This window comes from Sciurus vulgaris (assembly GCF_902686455.1).
Source record: "Sciurus vulgaris genome assembly, chromosome: 3".
Lineage (NCBI taxonomy): Eukaryota > Metazoa > Chordata > Mammalia > Rodentia > Sciuridae > Sciurus > Sciurus vulgaris.
In genome coordinates this window covers 15,266,077-15,288,790 of record NC_136463.1, presented here as the reverse complement: position 1 = coordinate 15,288,790, position 22,714 = coordinate 15,266,077, and the positions used below count along the sequence as shown (strand labels likewise).

At 39.2% G+C, this 22,714-nt stretch overlaps 1 protein-coding gene across 9 annotated transcripts in view; it reads right to left on the bottom strand.

Annotated features, from left to right (window-relative positions):
* The window catches only part of STRADA (STE20 related adaptor alpha), a 30,615-nt gene extending 8,594 nt beyond the window's left edge, over positions 1–22,021 (bottom strand). The window contains exons 1-8 of one of the 9 annotated variants that reach the window (XM_079132359.1): positions 21,872–22,020; positions 21,405–21,590; positions 14,296–14,375; positions 12,260–12,317; positions 9,739–9,767; positions 2,136–2,237; positions 904–1,006; positions 392–513 (exon numbers count right to left, since the gene is read on the bottom strand). In XM_079132359.1, the coding sequence (XP_078988485.1) occupies positions 392–513; positions 904–1,006; positions 2,136–2,237; positions 9,739–9,767; positions 12,260–12,317; positions 14,296–14,331 (450 nt within the window). In that variant the 5' untranslated portion in view covers positions 14,332–14,375; positions 21,405–21,590; positions 21,872–22,020. Of the gene's footprint in view, positions 1–391; positions 514–903; positions 1,007–2,135; positions 2,238–9,738; positions 9,768–10,771; positions 11,118–12,259; positions 12,318–14,295; positions 14,376–21,404 lie in introns of those variants that run through there. The other 8 variants (XM_079132360.1, XM_079132358.1, XM_079132357.1 and 5 more) reach the window with 8 other exon arrangements.
* Positions 22,022–22,714: the final 693 nt, after the last annotated feature.

Here is a 22,714-nt window from a genome sequence, read left to right as displayed (position 1 = left end):
GTCAGTTCCCAGACCTGTGGTCTCTCTCAAATAAACAAGAAGGCAACTATTTGCTTCCTAAATAGGAAGGGACCTAAAGCAAGCAGGATGCTAAGAGCCAGAAGATAGCCACTGGTGGCAGGGCAAGAACAAGATGGCCTGGGTCTGAATGCTGCCTCTGTCACTTACTTACTGTGTATTACTGTGGGCTACTTACTTAGCCTCTTTAAATAATAAATGAGTGAGAAAGGAATATTTGAAGAAGGGAGCATAAAATATATATGATGGCTCAATTCTTAGTGTCAAATGCCTAAGATTTTCCACTGAAAGCTTCTGGACTTCTGAATGCTAAGGTGAGAGATGTCTTGTAGTTACTATGGAACTTTTAAGTGTTGCATTCATTTTTTATTACCTGCAAAAACGTCACCATCTCATTGGAACAAGCTTCTAGGTTAATCCTTCGTACAGTCACATATTCTCCTGTTGGTTTGTATCTTGCTAGATTCACTATCATCAGGTCCTCAAATCCTTTGCCTAAAAGAAAAGAGGAATGCCATAAGCAAGGACAATAGCCACAACAGTTTCTATTCTCTTTAAAGGAAAAGAAACTTGATTTCAACAGAAAATTCAATTTAAAAATTTCCCTACTATTATTTTCATGACTGATATTTCTTGGTTTTTCTACTCAGTTCCTTCCTCAGTCAACTATTCTACTATAACCCAAGACATCAGAAGTGTACAACCATGAAGAAAAAAATGGCACAAAAGAGTTTCTCTCCTGGAAACTTCTTGGCAGAAAAAAACAAAACAAAACACAAAGATGACCCACAGAAGCCAGTTTTGTCACTGTAAATCCTACTAACCACTGAAAAAGCTACAGCAGTCCCCTGGAACAGAAAAGTAATGATAGTCTCTGGACATTACCTATAGTGGTAAGCAGCTCATAGCATCCTCCCTCTGGCAGGAAGCTACTCATGATCTCTTGTTTAGAAAAGGATGCTATCGACTCTGAGCTTGCTTCATTGGTCTAAAGAAAAACAAAAATAGGTTAACAGAGAAAATGGGGTGGGATAGGAGTTGGGTGAAGGTGGTAATTTAAACCCATGAGGAAACTGGTGTCTAAACAAACACACAAATCCTGACTTGGAGGCAAAGAAACAGTACTAACACTATTTGGAGAGAAAACATAAGATGTACAGCGTAGGAATCAACGCTGATGACTGATATTTCAGACATCTGAGTAAGTGCTACAATGTCTACAAATGTGGGGGGACCACAAGGGGCTGTTCTAGTCACTGTCAATCTGCTTGTTCCTACAGCTGATTCATTTGTTAAAAATCTATGAAATCGAGGCTGGGGAGATAGCTCAGCTGGTAGAGTGCTTGCCTCTCAAGCACAAGGCCCTGAGTTCAATCCCCAGTACCGCAAAAAAAAAAAAAAAAAAAAAAAAAATTTTAAATTCTTACTTGGGGAAAGAGATGTCTGGAGAAAGGTATATTTAGAAAAGAGGAGGGAGATAGAAAGATGGAGGGTTCTCTTGAATTTCCTGCTCTATTAGGGTCTTGCTTTTAAGGTCCTGAACTGCAAGTTCTCAAAAAGTCAAATGCTAAATCTTGCTGTAGAGAAAATGTGGGCAGAAGCAGCCCTCTCTTAAACAAACCAAGAGCCCAGGCTAGTCATCCCCTGATACTTCCAAGTAAAGCAAGGTGACAATGCAGGCACTGAACTGTAGGCCAGGAACACAGCTGCCAGTTCTCAGCTGTCTCCCCAGCAGCAGAAGCAACCTGCTCCCTCCTTCTGTGCTCTCATGCTGCAAATGAAGCCAGAGCCCTGCCCTGCCCTGTCACGCAGATGCCATGTAGAGTTGTGCCTCTGGACTTTGAGGTCCTAAAGGAAAGTGTTCAGCAATGTCTGAGGGTTGAAAGCAAAACACACAGCAGACCAACAGCTCTTCTTTCAGCTAAATGGGCTTGATTTTCTTCTAGACTTACATATATTTGTATGGTTTAGGGCCCATATTTCTCTTTCTTTCTGATACTCTTTTCTCTTGTGGAGGGAGGTGGGTAACAAGGGATTGAACCCAGGGGTGCTTTACACTTTTACCCTTTTTATTTTTTTATTTTGAGATAGAGTCATGCTGAATTGCCCAGGCTGACCTCAAACTTGTGACCCTTCTGCCTCAGCCTCCTGAGTTGCTGGATTACAGGCATGCACCACCATGCCTGGGTTAGACCCTCTTTCTTCAGATGTGTATTCAACTGAAATGGAGAGACCCAAGCCAGCTCATATGTCATATGCTACATTCAGAAATCTGGTCCCTAGCTAGGTGTGGTGGTGTATGACTGTAATCCCAGCAGCTCGGGACACTGAGGCAGCAGGATCAAGTTTGAGGCCAGCTTCAGCAACTTAGTGAGACCCTGTCTCAAAATAAAAAATGAAAAAGGTTGTGGATGTGACCCAGTGGTAAAATCCCTGGTGCCAAAACAAAACCAAAAACCTGCTCCCTAGTCAGAAAAAAAAAAATCTTTATGAACACATGAAGTGTTGTTGGCTCAGCACTAGCTAGAAGGACTCAAGTAGGGAATGTTCTGACAACATGGTATTTGAATGATCACCAGGGAAGTGGCTCTGCACAGAAGCCCATGAAAACAGTCATGTTCAAACTTGTTATTTGAATATAATATACTTTTCGAGCATTTTCACATTGCATTTGATCTTCCCTATAGCTCAGTGAAGTAGATAACTCTATTTTTCAATAACGAAAATAAGGGCCAAGGAGATAAAATGACTTGGCAAACTTCAAAATGTGAGTACACAGCACAGACAAGATCTGGGGCCAGGCAGGGAAATTAATGTATCCTTTGAATGGCTGATGTTTATAGCACATCTGGTTTCAAAACAGTTGACAACACCTATGGGGAAAGAAGCCAAGTGGGGTTCTGCCTCCCTTACCACTTATGCTGACACTAAGAGGAAGTTAGTCAAGCAAAATTAAGCACTCTTAACAAACTCCATTTCTAATGTGGTCCATTTTTTCTATTTCTAAGACCCAGCAATACTGCTGTTTTTAGCTGTTTACCCACTTTTACTGTTCTATGATGTTCCTCTAATTAGTGAGGCCCTAGGTAACTTAGCAAGATCCTGTCTTGAAATAAAAAATACAAGCCTCAATTTATCCATTCCAATACTGATGGGCATTTTGGGTTGTATTCCAATTCTGCTAGGATGAAGTGTGCTACTTTAAACATATCTGGATGTGTTTCCTGACTAAAGCTTAAACCTAGGAGTGGACAGAATTGCTAGGTCCCAGAGTATATAAACAATCAACTTTATGAGATAATGCCACATTGTTTTCCAAAATGGTTATACCAATTTACACTTGGCTGATCCATCTTTTCCCAACACTTGGTATATTCAGAGTTCCCGCCTTTTTTTTTTTTTTTAACCAGGGATTGAACTCAGGGATGCTTAACCACTGAACCACATCTCCAACCCCTTTTATTTTGAGACAAGGTCTCACTAAGTTGCTTAGGTCTTGCTAAGCTGCTATGGCTGGCCTCAAACTTGTAATCCTCCTGCCTCGGCCTCTGGAGTCAGAGGTATTAGAGGCATGCACCACCACACATTGACAAGATTTCTTAATTTTTACCAATCTCATTGTGGGCTTGATTTACATTTCCCTGATTACTAATTAAGGTGAACATCTCTTCATATATTTACTGGTCATGTCAGTTTTCTCCAAGGTGGAAATGCTTTTTTCTGTCCTTGGTCTATTTGTTTATTTTATTTTTTTGGTACTGGGGATTGAACCCAGGGGTGTTTAATCATTGAGCCACATCCCCAGCCCTTTTCATTTTTTATTTTTGAGACAGGGTTTTGCTAAATTACCTAGGACCTCACTAAGTTGCTGAGGCTGGATTTGAACTCAAGATCCTCCTGCCTCAGCCTCCTAAATTGCTGGAATTATAGGTATATGCCACCATGGCTGGTTTTTTTTTGGGGTGGGGTACTAGAGATTTAATTCAGGGTGCTTTACCACTGAACCATATCCCCAGACATTTTTTATTTCTGTCTTTTTTTTTTTTTTTTTTTTTTTAAATTTTGAGATAAGGTCTCTCTGGCTGAGATCCTTACTAAGTTGTTGAGATTGGCCTCAAACTTGTGATCCTGCTGCCTCAGCATCCCAAATTGCTGGGATTACAGGTGTGTGCCACCATGCCTGGCTTTTCAGTCTATTTGTCTACTGAGTTGTTTTCAGTGTGGTACTTACCCAAAATAGGAACCATGGAACACTGGTCCTAGCAGCTAATGCATGAAAAAGTTTCCACAACCAATTAAATCTCTGTCATGGAGAAGCACAAGGTATAGTCCCATACCAAAAGCATGGGGAAGTATTATACTACTTATTCAACATTTTTTAACCTACCATTTCCCAACGAGAACTGTCTAGGAAATTTTTGTTGCTTAACATCTGTTAAATTTTGAGAAAGAAAATGCTATTTTAAGTGAAACATATGGTATAATACAAAGATCATAGCCTTAGGAGCCAGAGGCAGAATTTGAACTCAGGTCTATCACTTGCCCTGTGAACCTGAATGAGTCATTCTTATCTCTTGGGGTCTCTGCTTTCTCAGCAGCAGTATAATTCCCATCTTGCAGGTTTGTTGTAACTATAACATGATATAAAATATATAAAGAGTATAGCTGCCTGCTACACAACAGGTATTCAATATGTGTTATTCCATTCTTCTCCCTCCACTGCTGTCTACTTTTTTTTTTGGTGGTGTACTGGGAACTGAACTCAGGAGCACTCCACCACTGAGCCACATCCCCAGCCCTGTTTTGTTTGTTTAGAGCAGGGTCTCACTAAGTTGCTTAGCACCTCGCTTTTGCTATCTATGAAAACCAATTCTATGATCATTTAATTGTCACTGTAGCTCTCTGAAAAATGATCTTGTCTTTAGAACAATCTTAAAATACTGGTTACTACATGCCATGTACCTCACACAGGTGAGAAAGATACAAGAGAAAATCGGAGCAGCAATTTGAGCAAGAAGTCTAAACTCAATAAAATCAATGTCCCACCTGTTAACAGAAAGCTCAGTGGGTTGCTTTCAGACCCAAACTTTCTGTTCTGGCCTATGACTATCCACAAGATCTGACCCCTGCCCACCTCTTTGATCTCTTCCCTTACCACTCTCCTCTGACATTTTCTCACTGCTGCCTCAATTCATCACAGAGGTGTACCTTAACTGTCATCTCATCAAGCTGGATGCCGGTGGCACATGCCTGTAATCCCAGCAGTTAGGGACTAAGGCTGAGGCAACAGATCGCTAGTTCAAACCCAGCCTCAGCAACTTAGCAAGTGAGACACTAAGCAACTGAGACCCTGTCTACAAATATATATATATTTTTAAAAAGAGGCTAGAGATGCGGCTCAGTGTTTAAGTGCCCCTGGGTTTAATACCTGGTACCAAAAAAAAAAAAAAAAAAAAAAAAGTCGTCTCTTCAGAGAAGACTATAAAGCAAAGTAGGCTCCTAGTTACTTTATTAGATCTCCTTGCTTTATTTTCTTCATAGTAATCATCACTGAAGTTTGTTTAACTATTTCCTGTCTTCCCCACTAGAATGCCAAGCTTCCTGAGAAAGGAACCTTGTCTGTCTTGACACATATTTTTTATTTTTTAGTGTTTCCCAGTTGTTTTTATTAAGCATTAAAATAGTAAATATAAGTTGAAACCATTTTAAGGGCCAAAATCAAGATTTTATAGGTATCCATTATAATTTCAAATTCCATTTTTTCAACTGTAAGTGGGAAAGCTACACAACCAAATATCATTCATTTCAGTGTGAAAATTTCAATGAGAAGCTTCACCAGAAGGTTGAAGAGGAGGGAGGAGGTGACCTTGGCACTGTGAAAAAGCCACGTAATAGTTTTCCAAAGGAGATGAACCTGGGATGATTCTCTGCAGCCCTGCCTGGCATAGGTCAACAGGATATGTTACATTCTTCAGCAAACAACCTGTTATTGTCTCCAGCTCCCCGGTGTCCGGGTCTCCCCACGGCTCCCACCACCACGGCGGGTCATCACTCCACCTGCAGAGCTAGCCCGGGTACCACGGCAACCCGAGATGCGCTAACAAAAAGCTGTCTTGACACATATTTAAAAAATAAAAATCATTAAAGCAAAGATTGAAATGAGGTTTTCTGCCCATGATCTGTCATTTCCATGGGCTAAAAAGGAGGGCAGGACGAATGCCAGTTCCTTTGGAGACAGGGCTCAACAAAATGGCCTATATTAGAAATGCCAGCACTTACACAACACATTCACTGGACCCCCCTGTCACCAGGGGCACTCTACAGACCAGAATCTGACACCTGCACATGAGAAAGTACTGCAGTTTTGGGCAGGTAACATTATGGCCCCCAATGAAAAATAACTACTTTGAAATATTTCCATTATATTTTTCAATTCACTAAAGATATATATTTATTTTACAATTTTTCACTCTTCAATTTAGCTGAATTTTTGAAGAATATTTTTGACCCATTCATAGCTGTTTGTATTTTTTTTTTTTTACCCAATATTTCTTTGGTTCTTATGCACATGTCCTCATCATTTTTCTCTCACTTTTTTTTCCTTTTCTTTTTGAGTAAGCTTTTAATGACTCTCAACTTATTCAGTGCAAGAATTAGCTAATCTGTTTACTCTATGACACAAAAAATGATCATTTTATACTTTAATTATTCCTTAGATCCTCACTTGTTGCTGCAGAGACTAATCTCCTTCATTACTTTATTATATGCAGATATTCTCTTTAATTTTCCCAATAAGAGATTTTAGTAGATAAGTCAGAATTGTTATTGTCTTGAATTAAACAAGTATTTTCCAATATAAAAAAAAAAAAAAGAAAGAAAAATAACTACTTTGTATTTAAAGGTTTTCTCTCCTCTAAGCTCCAAACTCCTTAAACTTTGTCTAATCTGAAAGAGAAACTATGTAGGAAAACTGAGTCCTGAGATTAAATATTCATTATATACACTTTAAATAACTATGTGAGTCGGTCTGTAATCCCAGCAACTCAGGAGGCTGAGGCAGAAGGATCAAAATGTGAGGTCAATGTGGCAACTCAGTGAGACCTGGTCTCAAAATAAAAAAATAAAAAGAGTTAGAGATGTAGCTCAGTGGTAAAGCACCCCTGGGTTCGATCCCTAGTGCCAAAAAATAAATAACTGCCTTTGGAAAAACTACAAATAGATTCACTTTACCACCTATGTCCTCCATGTCAGGGACACGTATACTGTCTCACCAGGCTTCACATTAAGATGTGCCCTTGTTGAGCAAACAAACAAACCAAGAAACAAAAGCAAGTTAAAGCTTTAATCAAAGAGAAATCCCCAGTCACCGTCATCATTCTTCATTCAATCTTGGGGCTACCTAGTTTAAACACATTCATTAAACTATTGATGTGCTTAGTTAGCAACTTGACAAATATTTCTACTATCCAGGAGTACAGAAAACTATTCAAAAGTGTTAGTTTTAGAAAATAAAATTCTTGGGCCGGGGAGTACCTGCCAGGCATGTATGAGGCCCCAAATGTAATCCACAGCAACACAAAAATGGGAGGGAGGGAAACAGGGAGGAAGATGGGAAAATTCTTTAGGTAATTGGGAATGTGAGTTCATGGGCAACTGGGAATTGCATGACATTATCTAGTCTAGTGATTGCTGTGGCTCCTCTGCCTCACTGTCCCCAACTCACTGGAAACAATCCTAAAATGGAGGTTTTCTACTTTGTGGCTATTCTATAGGTCTGAAGTCAGAGAGACCAACTTTCACTTATGAAAGCAAATCAACCAACCAAGAAACAAAGGCAAGCTGGTGAGATGGCACACACCTATAATCCTAGCAACTTAGGAGGCTGAGACAGGAGGATTGAGTCCAAGGCCAACCTCAGCAATTTTGTGCTCAAAATAAAAAATAAAAAGGCCTGGGGATATAGCTAAGTGACAAAGTACCCTTGGGTTCAATCCCAGTTACCCCCTAACCGCCCCCAAAAAAAGCAGTTTTGGTTTGTTGGTTTGTTTGTTTTTTGGTACCAGGGATTGAACCCAGGAGTGCTTAACCACTAAACTATATCCATAGTTCTTTTTACTTTTTATTTTGAAACAGGGTCTTGCTAAGTTGCTGAGACTGGCCTCGAATTTGTGATCCTCCTTTCTCAGCCCCTTGAGTTACTACGATCATAGTGCCACTGCACCCAGCTCAAAAGCAGTACTGTGAAAGGAAGAGGTCTGGTCTCATATTAACACAAGAAAGGGAAGTTAGTTCATTACAATGAGACTTAGAAAAGATCTAAATTCAAAAAAAGGAATTAAATATTTAGCTCATTATCTTTAAATGCAGCATGCACAGCTTTATTAGTATAATGTATAATCTCAAATTGTTCAGGGAAAGAAACCAATACAATTAAGATCTTTCTTAGGTTCCTATCCATGAAAAACATTTTATTCATTTCCAAGTATTTGAAAAACATATAAAGTCAGGTGTGGTGGAACACACCTATAATCCTAGCTACTCTGGAGGCTGAGGAAGAACCATCACAAGTTAGAGACTAGTCTCAGCAACTTAACAGACCCTAACTCAAAATAAAAGAGGTTGGAGATGTAGCTCAGTTATGAAATGCCCCAGGTTCAATCCCCAGTACTGTAAAAAAGGAAAGTACATAAGCTATTGACATCTACAAATGACCATAAAATGATAACTTTGTTTAAGCAGCTTAAAACAAAATACAATAAAGCATACAAAGACAATACTCATGAAATGATTCCAAATGAACACTTTCAACTCTCCACAGGTTTCACTCAGGATAGCTTTTGGTATAACACTGACAGCTCTGAATATATAAAAATTATATATAATTGGCATTGTATTCTGGGGGGAAAAAAAAATCATCCTACCAGGGAACTTTTTGGGTCTCCTGAATGGAAAGTATTTGGATCTGGTAGAGAAGTGCTCCTGACAGCCTACATGAGCACAGTCAAAAAGCTGTAATCACTGAGAAATTCCCAGTCACCTCATCATTCTTCATTCAACCTTGGGGCTACCTGCAAAAGGTAGAAGAGTCTGTAATCCTTACTGAGTCAGAAGTCTACTTAAAAAAGCATTATTATCCTGTCTCTTAAAGACACTGGCTCACGTTTCCCAAAACAGCATGAAGCATTGCGTACATCTAGTACTATTTACTTAGGTAAAATAAACTAGAAGAGGAGGAAGCAGAGCAAGTCCTGCAGTTTTTGCTAATGGAAAAAGTTAATTTTTAGTTTTGAAATTTTTAATTTTGGTTTTATTTTTTACAGTAGGAGATCTGAAGGTTTGACTTAAAATCTAGACAGAGATCTATATTATCTTCAAGGACTGGCATCTACCATTAACAGACTAAGGTGGGAGAATTTAAAGTCACCAGCCAGAATTCCGACTGGTGAAACATTTTGGGGACTAGGAGGTGTGCAATAAGGAGGTTGGTTGGGAAGAGAACTTAATCCCCAGAAGAGAAAAAAAGTGAGACATTTTCACTCTACAAACTGTATATCCAGGGTGAAACCTGAATTCCCCACAAGTAGAAGACTTACTCTACAAATAAAGCTCAATGACAGAGAAGCAGAAACATAACATAATAAGCCAATGAAACATACAAATTTTCACAATAAGTCATCTTCATGCAACAGCCACCGTGCTAGAGACTAGAAAATCACTTACTTTTCTCCGAGTGTCACCCGGAGGCTGCTCTGGAGTAGAGAAATTGATTGTTGGCATTTTGTTGTTTAGCAAAAGACACACCCACATTCAGAACAGCATTACTGCACTTAGGACTACATTTATTAATAGAATCCACTTAAGAGTCATTATAGCAAAAAGTGCCTGCAGCGTAACACACACATACACACACACACACACACAGTGAAAATGCTACAGCTAGACAGGGTTTTAAACATGAATCTTCCACTCTTCAAAACTTGGCAAGGCACTACTCTAAGGGAACTCTTTACTGGGTAGGACTCAATTGTTACGGTTCTGTCATACATTTACTTGTTATCAGCACACACATCTCTTTGAATAGGCTGGTTTCAGTCTCATACTTTATGAACTAAAAAGTTATTTTCTTTTGGTTTTTTTCTTTTCTTCTTTCTTTCTTTTTCCTTTTCATGGTATTAAGAATCAAACCCAGGGTCCAGCACATCTTAGGCAAATGCTCTACTACTATATCTGCATTCCAAAAATTAATTTTAAAATCAGTGATGGTTGGCTATTTCCTAGGAAGTAGAGGGACTAGAAAACAGTGTTTGTTTTCAGGGCAAAAAGCCCTTTAATACAGTTATGTATGAGGGGTAATTCCCCATCGTGATTTTACAAAGTCAGATATATTCTCTTCTCAATGCAAATTAAGCAAGGGCTTTTTATCACTGTTATTCAGTGAAAATGAACAAATTATAGGACAATTGAAATAATTTTCTGCTCTTCAATTAGACAAATTCTGTATGTGCTTTTTATTTTTCCCATTTCATACAAGTGAAAAAAAAATCATTAAAGTGGGGACTAGGAGCACAGCTCAGTGGTAGAGTGTTTGTCTAGCATGCATGAGGTCCTGGGTTCGATCATCAGTATTGGGAAAAATTATCATTAAAGATTTTGAAATATAAAGTACTTGGGTAATTATTTAGTGTCACTATCTTAAATTATATAGTTTTAAATATCTTAAACTAAACAAAATCAGAGGAAAAAGTCTAGTCACCAAGAAAAATACTTCTCATAAGACATAGAGCCAGGTGTGGTGGCACATGCCTGTAATCCCAGCAGCTTAGGAGGACTGGGGATGTGGCTCAGTGGCTGAGTAGCCCTGAGTTCAATCCCTGGTACCCCCCCAACACTAAAAAAAAAAAGATAGCAAGTGCTCCAACACTCAAGACACTAAATACAAAACCTACTCATTCAAATCACTAGACTATTTATACCTAATTCATTATAAACTACACTTGCAAATTGATTTTCATTAATGTCAATTTTAACTTTTATTTATTTTTATTTTTTGAGATGTTCTGGGGATTGAACCCAGGAGTGCTCTACTGAGCTACATTCCCAGTCCCTTTTTATTTTTTACTTCTGAGACAGAGTCTTGCTACATTGCTGAGTTTGGCCTTGAACTTGGGATCCTCTTGCCTCAGCCTCCGAAGTCACTGGGATTGTAAGTGAGCACCACAATATACAGCCAAATGTTTACTTTTAAACAATTTTATTAACATTAATCATGGGAAGAAAATGAAAATTGGAACAGAATGTAATGTTTTTCCATTAGTCTTTCCTTTTCTGTGTACCCAGTTTCTACTCTTTATAACTAACACAAAAAAGAACTCATCATTTTCTAAACTCTCATTTGTCTGAGACAATACTTGGACAAAATTCACAAATAATTCTATTTTAGAACTTCTTTGAGATGCATTAGGGAAAATTAATAGGTACCACCTAGTAAGTAACAAGTTTGAATTTTCAATTACTTAACCTATTTGGAGGCACTGTGAGTAAGCCAACCAATGCACTCAATCTGATAACCGGTTTCTTTGGCTATTAGAACCTAAGAGACTATCTTGATATTCGCATACAAAGAATGGGGCTGTACTACTATTATTTTTATAGAAAGCAATTTTCTTTGCACTGAATTAAAATCACTGTTGCCCAAAAGGCTCACTTTGCTCAAAATGGCCAAAGAAGAATGCCTTAGCCTATTAAACCTCAAAGTTGCAAATGTACTTTACGTCTGAAATTTATATTTAGAAAGTTGATATTTTGCCCTGATAGATTTTCCTCAATACTCTTAAGTCTCATAATTCCTACAATGAAAAAATGACTTGACTAGATGGGTCAGTAAAACCAGAACTTTCATGTTATTTCCTTTTATTTTTAGAATCTTCAAGGCTAGAGACTTTTAAACACCTTTTTCCTTTAAAAATTATGTACTTCAACAGGTCAAATACTTAGAAAAAAACATATCTGCCTTTAAGTAAATACTGCACTGACTTTCTAACAATTAAGACAGGTCAAGGACAACTGCCAGATTAGTCCTCAAATCTTTGGGAAGCAATGCATTAAAAAAGGAGCCAAATAAATCTAACAACTATAGTGCACACTTGCACTGAGAATCACTAATTTATAAACATTGATCTAATCAATGAAAGAAGAGTGATATTTATCCTGAAGTGATTGCTAAGTGTCATACTGTACTTACCTCCAAATAGTTCCAAATCTCTTAAGCCCTCAACAATGAACTTTTCCGAGACCCACCGCTAAAGAGGAAAACCCCAAAGAGAATTAGTATTTCTTCCAAGCCAGAACGAATTAGCCATCAGCCTTTAGAAAGACAAACAAAACCACAACTACAAAAACAGAATCATGCAGTACAGTTAGGATACATTTCTATAGAAAAGAATCTTGAAATCAGCTAAAAACAAGACTAATTCCTTCTCAATTCCTCTTTACCTAATCTTAGGTAAAAGGATAACTAATCCCAATCCTAATATCTGATAAATGCGAAATATATACTATTGGTCCTACTTGTGAGAAACATGTTTGTCTTTCCTATATGTAAAAACTACATTTTATTCCTTCTTATTCATTCCATAGCTATCTATTACAGATGCCTTGAATCATTAACGCCAATCTGAAAAGTATTATTAGAATTCAAAACATAGGAAACAAAAATGAAACAAGCTCTTCGCAAGCCTCCATTAGTTTGTCAAGGGAAACACAGCAAGCTGCCTATTCTTTTATCCACTGGAGTTTCTAAAGACATCCAAGTTTACATTGTCTACCATTTTTACAAGGACCAAACTAGCAGGATCATGCTATGGTTTGCTTTTACTAGCCTACTTCAAATGAGTATTAGATTTCCATTATACTGATGAGTGGTCTGGTTTCACTTGAATGAGGTTAGGTTAAAACAGAGAAGTACTTCATATTTAAAAGCAATGGAATTAAGATTGTATTTCACTTAAGGACTAGGGTTAAAGTTTGGCCTCAAAGCATTCTTTCTGCTGAGAAGAGTTTAGGCTAAGGAAAGATATACTTCTTCCTCTCAATTAACACTGATGTTTACTCTTTACAAAAATAAATTATTCTGATATACATAAACATAAAAGAAAAAAATACCAGAGTTGGTGGTGCACCCTCTGGAGGCTGAGGAAAGAGGATCACAAGTTTGAGGCCAGCCTCAGTAACCTAGTGAGACGCTGTCTCAAAGTAAAAAATAAAAAGGGTTTGGGGAATGTAGCTCAGTGGTAGAGTACCCCTGGGTTCAATTCCCAGTACTGAAATAAAAGATTAAGTAACATTCTCAAATAAGTTACATAACATGGATTGTGAAACTATAAAATTATTCTGTCCTCTATAATTTTTTCCAATTTAAACAATAATACCCTAAATAATTTTAAGAATTATATGCACTATACCTCGAAATATAATTTGTTTTAATAATAAAAAGTAAAATCATGTCTCGTACCATTTATACACTATTAAATTTTTTAGATAATTACTTCTGTATTCAGACATTAAGTACTTGATAATTAACAAAAGAGGACACTCTGAGGAATTATGAGAACTTAGAAAGAAGTTAAATTCAATATTTGTTCTTGAGCCTACTTTGGCTGAGAAAGTTTTAAGGTATAATAACTTTCTCATGTTCAATTTTAAAGTCTTCAGTTAATAATAATGATTATACATAGAAAAAAGTGTCCTAGTAATTGAAATTTGATACTTATTTTATTTATTTATTTTTCTGAGATGGAGTCTCACTATGTGCTACATTGCCCAGGTTGAAATCATGAGTTCAAAGAATCCTCCTGCCTCAGCCTCCCAAGTAGCTAGGATTACAGGCATGAATCACCACACCTGGTTATAATTTGATACTAGGTATAAAAACACATTAAAAAAAAGAAAATGGTAGATCATTAATAGGATCTACATTGAAAAGTAGTATTTACATTAAGTCCTTTAGCATGTAAGTGATATTTATTCATAAAATATGACACTTTGTTTCTTTCCCATCAGACAGGCTGGCAATACATCCTGTGTTTCTGGGTAGTCTCTGCCTGCAAGCTCTTCTCTCAGGAGTTAGAAGTTGCAATGTCTGCCTTACTTCCTACATCCCTTATTTCTGCATAATTCTGAGTATCACACACACAAAAAAAACCCACCTACAATATCTGCCAAAACACTTTACTTTTTAAATAAGAAAAATAATAAAGTCAGAAAAATGGAAACACTCACCCTAATTCGCTCTGGTTTACTTACAAGAAAAGACATGAGTTTTTAATATGTAGATCTACTTCAATTTCAAAAACTTAAACCTAAAAGGAAAACAGAAATAGGTTGAGTTAGTCAAATATTCTTTTACAGAAATATCTTTTGATTAATAAAAACTTACATAGACCTATAAATTGCTAGCTTCTAAGTATATGTTTAGGGAAACTTCAAGTGACAATAAAACATGGATATACTTTGGTCAAGTACATTGTAAAACCCTAAAATTTCTTTTTCTTTTTTTTCTTTCCTTATTCATAGGGGTGCTTTACCAGTGAGCTACATCCCAGTCCTTTTCATTTTTTATTTTGAGACAGGGTCTTGCTAAATTGCTGAGTCTGACTTAAACTTGCAATCCTCCCCTCAGACTCCCAAATCACTGGGATTACAGGCCTACACCATCATACCTAGCTGCAACTCTGCAATTTCTACAAGAGAAGCCAGTTATTATTTGGTTTTCTCTAATTTTTAAATTTCTCGTGACCCAATCTCCCACTGACCTGTTTCCAGAAGCAATTACCTTCAATTCCTTTGGCTATTTATTTTCTTTTGATCACCACCTTAAACAATGTCTATATGGCTATGACTTATCAATCTTAGACATTAACCTACTAATTTCATGCCATGGTAGATGACGACTAAGTTCTAATCACCTTCCTCCCCCCTATTTACTGCCCTCATTCTTCCAACATTGTTCTGATATAATTTTTGCTTATAATAATCAATAATTCAATAATAAACCAATAATTCATAGTCAAATGTTTCCAAGAGCTTTCACTCTTTCTTTAATGTGTCTCCTCCTCACCACCCCATCTTATTTGATCAGTTAGTCATAGTTAAAAAATTTATATCCAGAATGGCTAAAAGCATAACATATCATGACTAAAGAAAGACTAAATTAACATTCAAAATGAGTAAATGAGCCAGGCACACTGGCTATGCCTGTAATTTCCAGCAGCTCAGGAGGCTGAGGCAGGATTGCAAGTTTGAGGTCTCAGTAACAGTGAGAACCTGTCTCAACATAAAAAAATAAAAATGGCTGGAGATGTAGCTCAGTGGTAGAACACCCCTGGATTTGATCCCTACAACAACAAACAAACAAATCCCAAGAATCAATATATATAAAAAAGTGTTTCTGTTAGAAGTTGTTGATAAAGAACAATTTTAAGGAATCAAAAAATAATTAGCCAGTGCAGAAGCACACACCTGTAATTCCTGCAAGACTGAGGCAGGAGGATTGCAAGTTCAAGACCACTCAGCCTGGGCAATTTAGTGAGCCCCTATTTCAAAATACTTTAATTAAATTAAACTTTAAAAGCGGGGGATGGGGATGTAGTTCAGTAGTAAAGTGCCCTGAGTTCAAGCCCCAGTGCTCCCAAAAATAAATAAATAAAATAATAATTTAATTTCACCTTATTAACTAAGTATATGAGTGGAAAAAAACCCCAATCATCTCAACAGATGGAGAAAAAGCAACTGATAAAATTCAACAATTCATGATTTAAAAAAAAGAAACATTTTCAGGCCTGGCATCATGGTGCATACCTCTCCTTCCGGCTACTCGGGAAGCTAAAGCAGAAAGATCACAAGTTCAAAGACAGCCTTGGCAGCTTATCAAGAGACTGTGTCTCAAAATAAAATAAAGAAAGGGCTGGGGATGCAGCTCAGTGGTAAAACACTTGCCTAGCATGTGGGAGGCTCAGGTTCAAGCACCAATACTGTAATAAATAAATAAATATAAAGGATAAATCCACTTGACCTTGAATGGTAAGGAGGGTAACACAATGAAACTATAGTGAAGAATACTACTTGGTTCTTTAGTGAACAATGCTAAAAAATTATAATAATTCATTATGAGTTTTAGAATGGAACCACAAAGCATGATAAACTTAATTATAGTTACAAAACAGAATAGGAATGTCTTTGAATTTGATAATATGAAAGGAAAGGTTTTGCTGACAGAGATTTGAATTGAAAGGGGAAGAGTGAGAGGAACGATGAGGGAAGCTAACATTCCTATCTTTCCAAGGAGATCGCTGCTTTTATTAGCACATTGTACCTTTATCTTTGAAACTGCATGCAGGTATTTTCTTTGCTACAATTTTGTTAATAAAAAAACCATATATATTCAACTGAGATGGTTGAGAGTAGCTCTACATAATGACTAAGAGTACACGTTACATAAATGTTGAAGGACATTCCTAGTTCAAATCAACTTTGTATAACATTAAAATCATTATGCTAAGCCAGGCATGATGTGCATACCTAAAATCCTAGCATAAGATTCAAGGCCAGCCTGAGCAATTTAGTGAGTTGCTATCTCAATATTTTAAAAAAGGCTGGGGATGTAACTCAGTGGTAGAGCAACCCTAGGTTCAATCTCCAGTAACTGCTACCACCAAAAAAAAAAAAAAAAAAAAAATTAACACCATAGCCAGGGTACAGCCAGCCATGCCTATAATCCCAGTGATTTAGGAGGCTGAAGCAGGAGAACTGCAAGTTCAAGGTCAGACTCAGCAATTTAGTGAGACCCTGTCTCAAGATAAAAAATTAAGGGCTGGGAATATAGCACAGTGGAAGAGCACTCCTGGGTTCAATCTCTAGTACAAACACAAACACAAGCACACGCACACACACAATAATATTTAACACCAGAAAACATGAGCAAAGCAATATTCCTAGTGGATAGATACAGAAATAGTTTCCTTTGTTTAGCAATATTAGTAGAGGACAGATGCAGAAACAGTTCTGTTTGCTTGTTTTGCAGTGCTGGAGTTTGAATACAGGCCTCACACATGCGAGGCAAGCATTCTACTACTAAGTTACACCCCTATTCCAGAAATAACTTTATTACTTAAAAGCAGATTTAAATGATATTTAAAAGATTCTATTGGTATTTGAGGCTATGAATAATATATTAAAGAAAAGTGAAAATGAGGCCTGTCTTGACTAGCACTACTAAATCTTATACACTTACCACAAACTGTCTCTAAGTATCAGCACTAGAATAATGTGATATTTACATTAAGACCACTGATAGAAGAACTATTATAGAGAGGTTTGTACACTTAGACTGGGTGCGGCACCTATAGCTAATCTTAAAAACACAGAGTGTGCACTGAGGACAGGACTCAAAGGATAACCACACAGCTTTCATCATCCTTAAATGTGTACTTCCTCTGACAGGGCTCTGTGCCTTAGCAACACAAAAAGATATGACAGGGCACATTCCTGGAAAATAAGGAGCTTATAAATTAGTGGTGGTAACAGGACACAAATAGCAGGACAGGGAAATGTCTAAGTAGAAATTAGCAATGGGTAACTTCTTACAGAGTTCAGCAAAGATAAAGAATACTATGAGCTGTAGTGGACTTAGAATGTCAGACTTCAAGTAGGAATTCCGCTACACATTCCTGTCACTCCATCTACTAGGAGGCTGAGACAAGAGGACCCCAAATGCAGGGACAACCTGGGAAACTTAGTGAAACCGTCTCAAAAATAAAATTAAAAGGGGTTGTAGCTCAAGCGCTTGACTAGCATGTGTGAGGCACTGGCACTGGGTTTGATTCTCAGCACCACATATAAATAAAATAAAGGTCCATCGATAACAAAAAAAAAATTCAAAATAAGTAAATAAATGAACATGCAAATTCCAAGTCAGAACTAGTATAAGCTCCTGATTTATTTAATGCTTATTTTGTCCTGTCCACAGGGTGTCTTCCAGTTTTTAGAGTGCCTGCTATACCACAGACACTTAATAATACTGTGACTGACCTACATGTGGAGAAGTGTTAGCACTTTGCATGTACTCTCCAATTGTGAGGGCAGTGACAGAACCACCACATATATGAGGATAATCAACAGTCCTTCAATGCAAGCTAGAGTACGGATTTTATTCAGCAGGCAGTAGGAAGCTACTGTAGGTTTTGAATAGAAAGATGACAAACAACAGTGGTATAAAACAGTGTCTCTCAAACTTTATTGTGTATGCAAATCAGTTGAGGGTTTTATTAAAATGCAGATTTTGATTCAGAATGAGGCCTGCCAGTTCTAACCTGCTCCCAGGTGGTAGTAATGGGACTGATATGTGGGTCATCATATTAACATTTGAGAAGTCTTGTTTCAAAGAACATTCTAAGGAATGTTGGTCTGCAAAGGAATGGGGAAGGGGAGAGGTAAAAATAACCCACAGAAGTTGATGTGGGGGTACAGCACCCAGTGACTCTTCAGGGCGAGGCAGGAAGACTGCAAATTCAAAGCCAGTCTGGGCAACTCAGCAAAGCCCTAAGCAACTTGGCAAGACCCTGTCTCAAAAAAAGAGGCGGGGGGCTGGGAATGTAGCTAAGTGGTAAAGGATGCCTAGGTTCAACTTGCAGTACAAATAGTATAGAATAAAATAACCCACAGAAAGGAATGCCAGTTAGAAAATAATTATAGTGGACCACATTTGTGGTGTTAAGAGCATGTGGCATCCAGAACATTAAGAAATAGATGGGACATAGTGGTACACACCTGTAATCCCAGGGATTTGGGAGACTGAGGTAGAAAGATCACAAATTCAAGGCCAACCTCAGCAGCTTAGCAAGTCCCTAGCAACTTAGCAAGACCGTGTCTAAAAATAAAAAATAAATAAATAAATAAATAAATAAAGAGTTGGGATATAGCTCAGTGGTTAAGTGCCCCTGGGTTTAATCCCCAGTACCAGAGAGAGAGAGAGAGAGAGACAGAAAGAGAGAGAGAGAGAGAGAGAGAGAGAGAGAGAGAGAGAGAGAGAGAGAGAGAGAGAGAGATGAGCCAAGTGCAAGGACATGCCAGTAACCCTAGCTACTCAGCAGGCTGAGACAAAGAGGATCACAAGATTGAAGACAGCCTAGACAATTTAGCAAGATTTTGTCTCAAAAAATAAACAGAAGGGCTGAGGTGCAGCTCAGAGACACAACATGAGTTCAAAGCCAGCCTCAGCAATGGCAAAGCTCTAAGCAACTCAGTGAGACCCTGTCTCTAAATAAAATACAAAATAGGGCTGGGGATATGCTCAATGGTTGAGTGCCCCTGAGTTCAATTCCCAGTACTCCTGCACTCCGAAAAAATAAATTATAAAGTAATTAGAAAGGACACCAGGAGCCCTTTAGCCCATTCTCTACCCTTTGGTTAATATGTTTTACAAATTCCTGGATATATGGTTATTTAATTTCTATGTGAAAACTTCCCATGTCAGAGACTTAGTACCTTTTATCCGGGAGCCCATTCTACCCATGGACAAGTAATGATTTTTTTTTTTTTTTTTTTGAGTGTTTGCCCAAGTGACTGGGAAAGGAAAAGTGTGTCAATGACAGAAATAGAAAAGTTCAGAGTAGAAGTGGTTTGGGTATAAAGATGAATTCAAGTTCTTAAATCGTACTGAGGTTAAATAGATAGTTGTACATTCCAGGAAGAAATAGGTAGCAGTATTCACTTAGAAAAATAGGACTGATGACTGAAAGGTTAGAGGTGACTATGTGGACCTGGGACCTGGGGGATCAGCAGTTCAAGTTGTGAGAGTGACTAAGATTCACCAAAGGAGAAAATAAGAAGAGAAAAGCAGAAGGATGAGAAACAAGAATTGGGAAGGACCACTTTTTGGGTAAGGCCCTTGAAAAGTAAGAAATGAAGCCCAAAGGAAATGCTTGATGGATCCTACTTCTTCTCTGGGACCACCTCCTGTCTCCAATCTGGCTAACTTTGTCCTATCCCCTCTGTACTCACTTCAGGTGTCCTATGCTATGGGAAGTAGCAAACATTTATAGCAAACTTACTATATGCCAGGCACTAAATGTTTTGCAGACATCAGCTCACAGTAAGTTTACCATGCCCCCTTTTATAGTTTGGGAAATTAAGGTTCAGGAAAACCTTAGTCCAAAGTCACGTAGGCAAGTGGTAAAGGACTGATGAAATCTGTTCCAAAGTTTGTGATCTTAAAAACCACAGTGAGAGTGAAACCTAGGGAGACATTCAAGACTGGGTGGGTATGCAAAGATAAAATGACATCAACTAATTAGCAAAAGAGGCTGACCGGTTGCCAAATGGTACAGAAAGAACGTATTTACTGATCATTTTTCTCCTATTCTCTACTTTTGTCATTGGTTCTCTAAACTTCTTTCATATCTGGGATCACAAATATAAACACTGAATTTGAGCTAGAATACCTCTAGGAAACTGGGTTAAAGGGTGGGCAAGAGATCGGACCAATTCAGCAGAGTACCTACTATGTGAATTAATAGACTCCTGGCCTAAGGCAGATATCAAATTTGATTTCTCCATCAACTTTCTGGAAAAAATCTCTGGTATGTCTAGAAAGTGTGAATCAATTCTTGAAGAGAAATGTCTGACCCAGGTGTGGTAGCACATACCTGCAATCCCAGCTACTCTGAAACCTGAGGCCAGCCTTCTCAGCAATTTAGCAAGACCCTGTCTCAAAATAAAAAATAAATAAAAACACCTGGGATGCAGGTCAATGGCAGAGTGCCCTGGGTACCAAATCCCCAGTACCAAAAAAGAAAAGAGAAATGTCTACATATTGGAACACGGTTCTACTTCAACAGATATTGAATTAAGAGGACCAATTCCAACGGCTTTTCCTGTGTGTGTGTGTGTGGGGGGGGTGTCAAATTAAAATATGCTAGGATCTTAGCAAAGGTTGGGCAGAGAGATTAGTTCTCTATTTCCTGAAAACCGTGAACAACTTTATTTAACCACTCCCCTTCCCTTCTGCTCAATTCCTCTCCCCCCCCTCCCCATCCCCACCTCCGGCCTCAAATCTGTGGACATTTAAAATATACTTTAACTAAATATACTTTAAGGTGGCGCAAGCCTGTAATCCAGTGGCTTGGGAGGCTGACAAGAAGAATAAGAGTTCAGATCCAGCCTCAGCAATTTAGCGAGGCCCTAAGCAACTCGGGGAGACCCTGTCTCTAAATAAAATACAAAAACGGGCTGGAGTTGTGGATCAGAGGTCAAGTGCGCCTGGGTTCAATCCCCGGTACCAAAAAAAAAAAAAAAAAAAAAAAAAAAAAAACCCAAAAAACAAAAAAACCAACCCTAAAAAGACAATGAGAATCTCCTCTTCGTTTTGGCCCGGATCTTGTGCCCTTAATGGGGGCTTGACCCGATGCCTGTCCAGCCTCGGATGAGATGCTGGTGTTGGACGGAGCACCAGGATCTGCTGCTACGTTACTGGAGCAGGACGAAAATGACACCTGGCCTCAGGTTCCCCACCTGGAACCCTGCGGTGGAGGGGTAAACGGCAAGGGAAGGCCGGAGTTCGCCTCTCCCAACCGGCAACTCCGCTCCGGCGTCTCCCGGCCAGGCCCAAGCCTATTCTGCTCTCGGGCAGCCGTCCCTCATTGCAGGAACCCAGGACGCGGTTTAACGGGGGCCGGCGAAAGGCAAGGGAGAGCCGGGATGGCCACTCTGACGAAGGCCCCGCGCCGCAGGAGATGGAATCGGCGTCTGGGCGAGAAGGACTGGTCCGGGAAGCGCACCAGGCGGCCCCGCCACCCACTACCTGGTCCTGGAGTTAGAGCGCAGTCCCGACTCGGTCTCGGCTCCGCCTCCTCAGTTTTGTGGCCGCGCCGCCGCCAGGCCGGTTGCTGGGAGGGAGATACGCAACGTGCCATGCGCAGTCGAGGGACCCGGGGAGGCCGGTCGAGCTCCGCCCCACCCCCGGTGGGTGGGGAAGCTCCGCCCCGGCCTAGCCGGGCCCTGGCTTGAGTGGGCGAGGACGCTCCGCCCCGGTCCGGAAGTAGCGCACTGCCCCGGCCGGCGTCGGTCGGAACTTCTGCCTACTTGCCGCAGTTTCCGCAGGTGCCGCGATCTCCTCGGAGCTGCAGCCCGGAAGTCGGTTCACAGGTCTTTTGTTGTCCCTTTCCGCGCAGTGCCTGAGGGTATTCCGCTTAGGAGGGGAGTTCGTTTCTCCAAGTGTGAAACCAAAGACCTACCTGGTTATTTGTGCAGCCTACAGGGTCTGTCCCCAGGCTTTGCTCCAGCAGGAAGGGAAGTAGGGTGGTTTCAATAATGAAGGGTCCAGGGGACTAGAGAAAGGCAAACCAACTCCGCCTGCTGACTTGGCTACTTTGAGGATCCCCTCCACCCCCACCCCGAAATTATTCCTTGTGTTAGAACTTAAATGGAAAGACACATCCAACATTTTCCTTCAGAGACATCTCAGTTGCTTCACTTTGGTCTCCAGAGGAACTTGAGGAACAAACTGAAGAGGAAACTCATTCTTTGTGCTCTAGAGGAAAAAAGCTCAACTAATAACTACCTCCCACCCGATTCTTGAATCTTTGTTCCCGAACCCTTCCTCAAACCACAACTGGGATATATCCGGTTTGTGGAAAGCTATGAT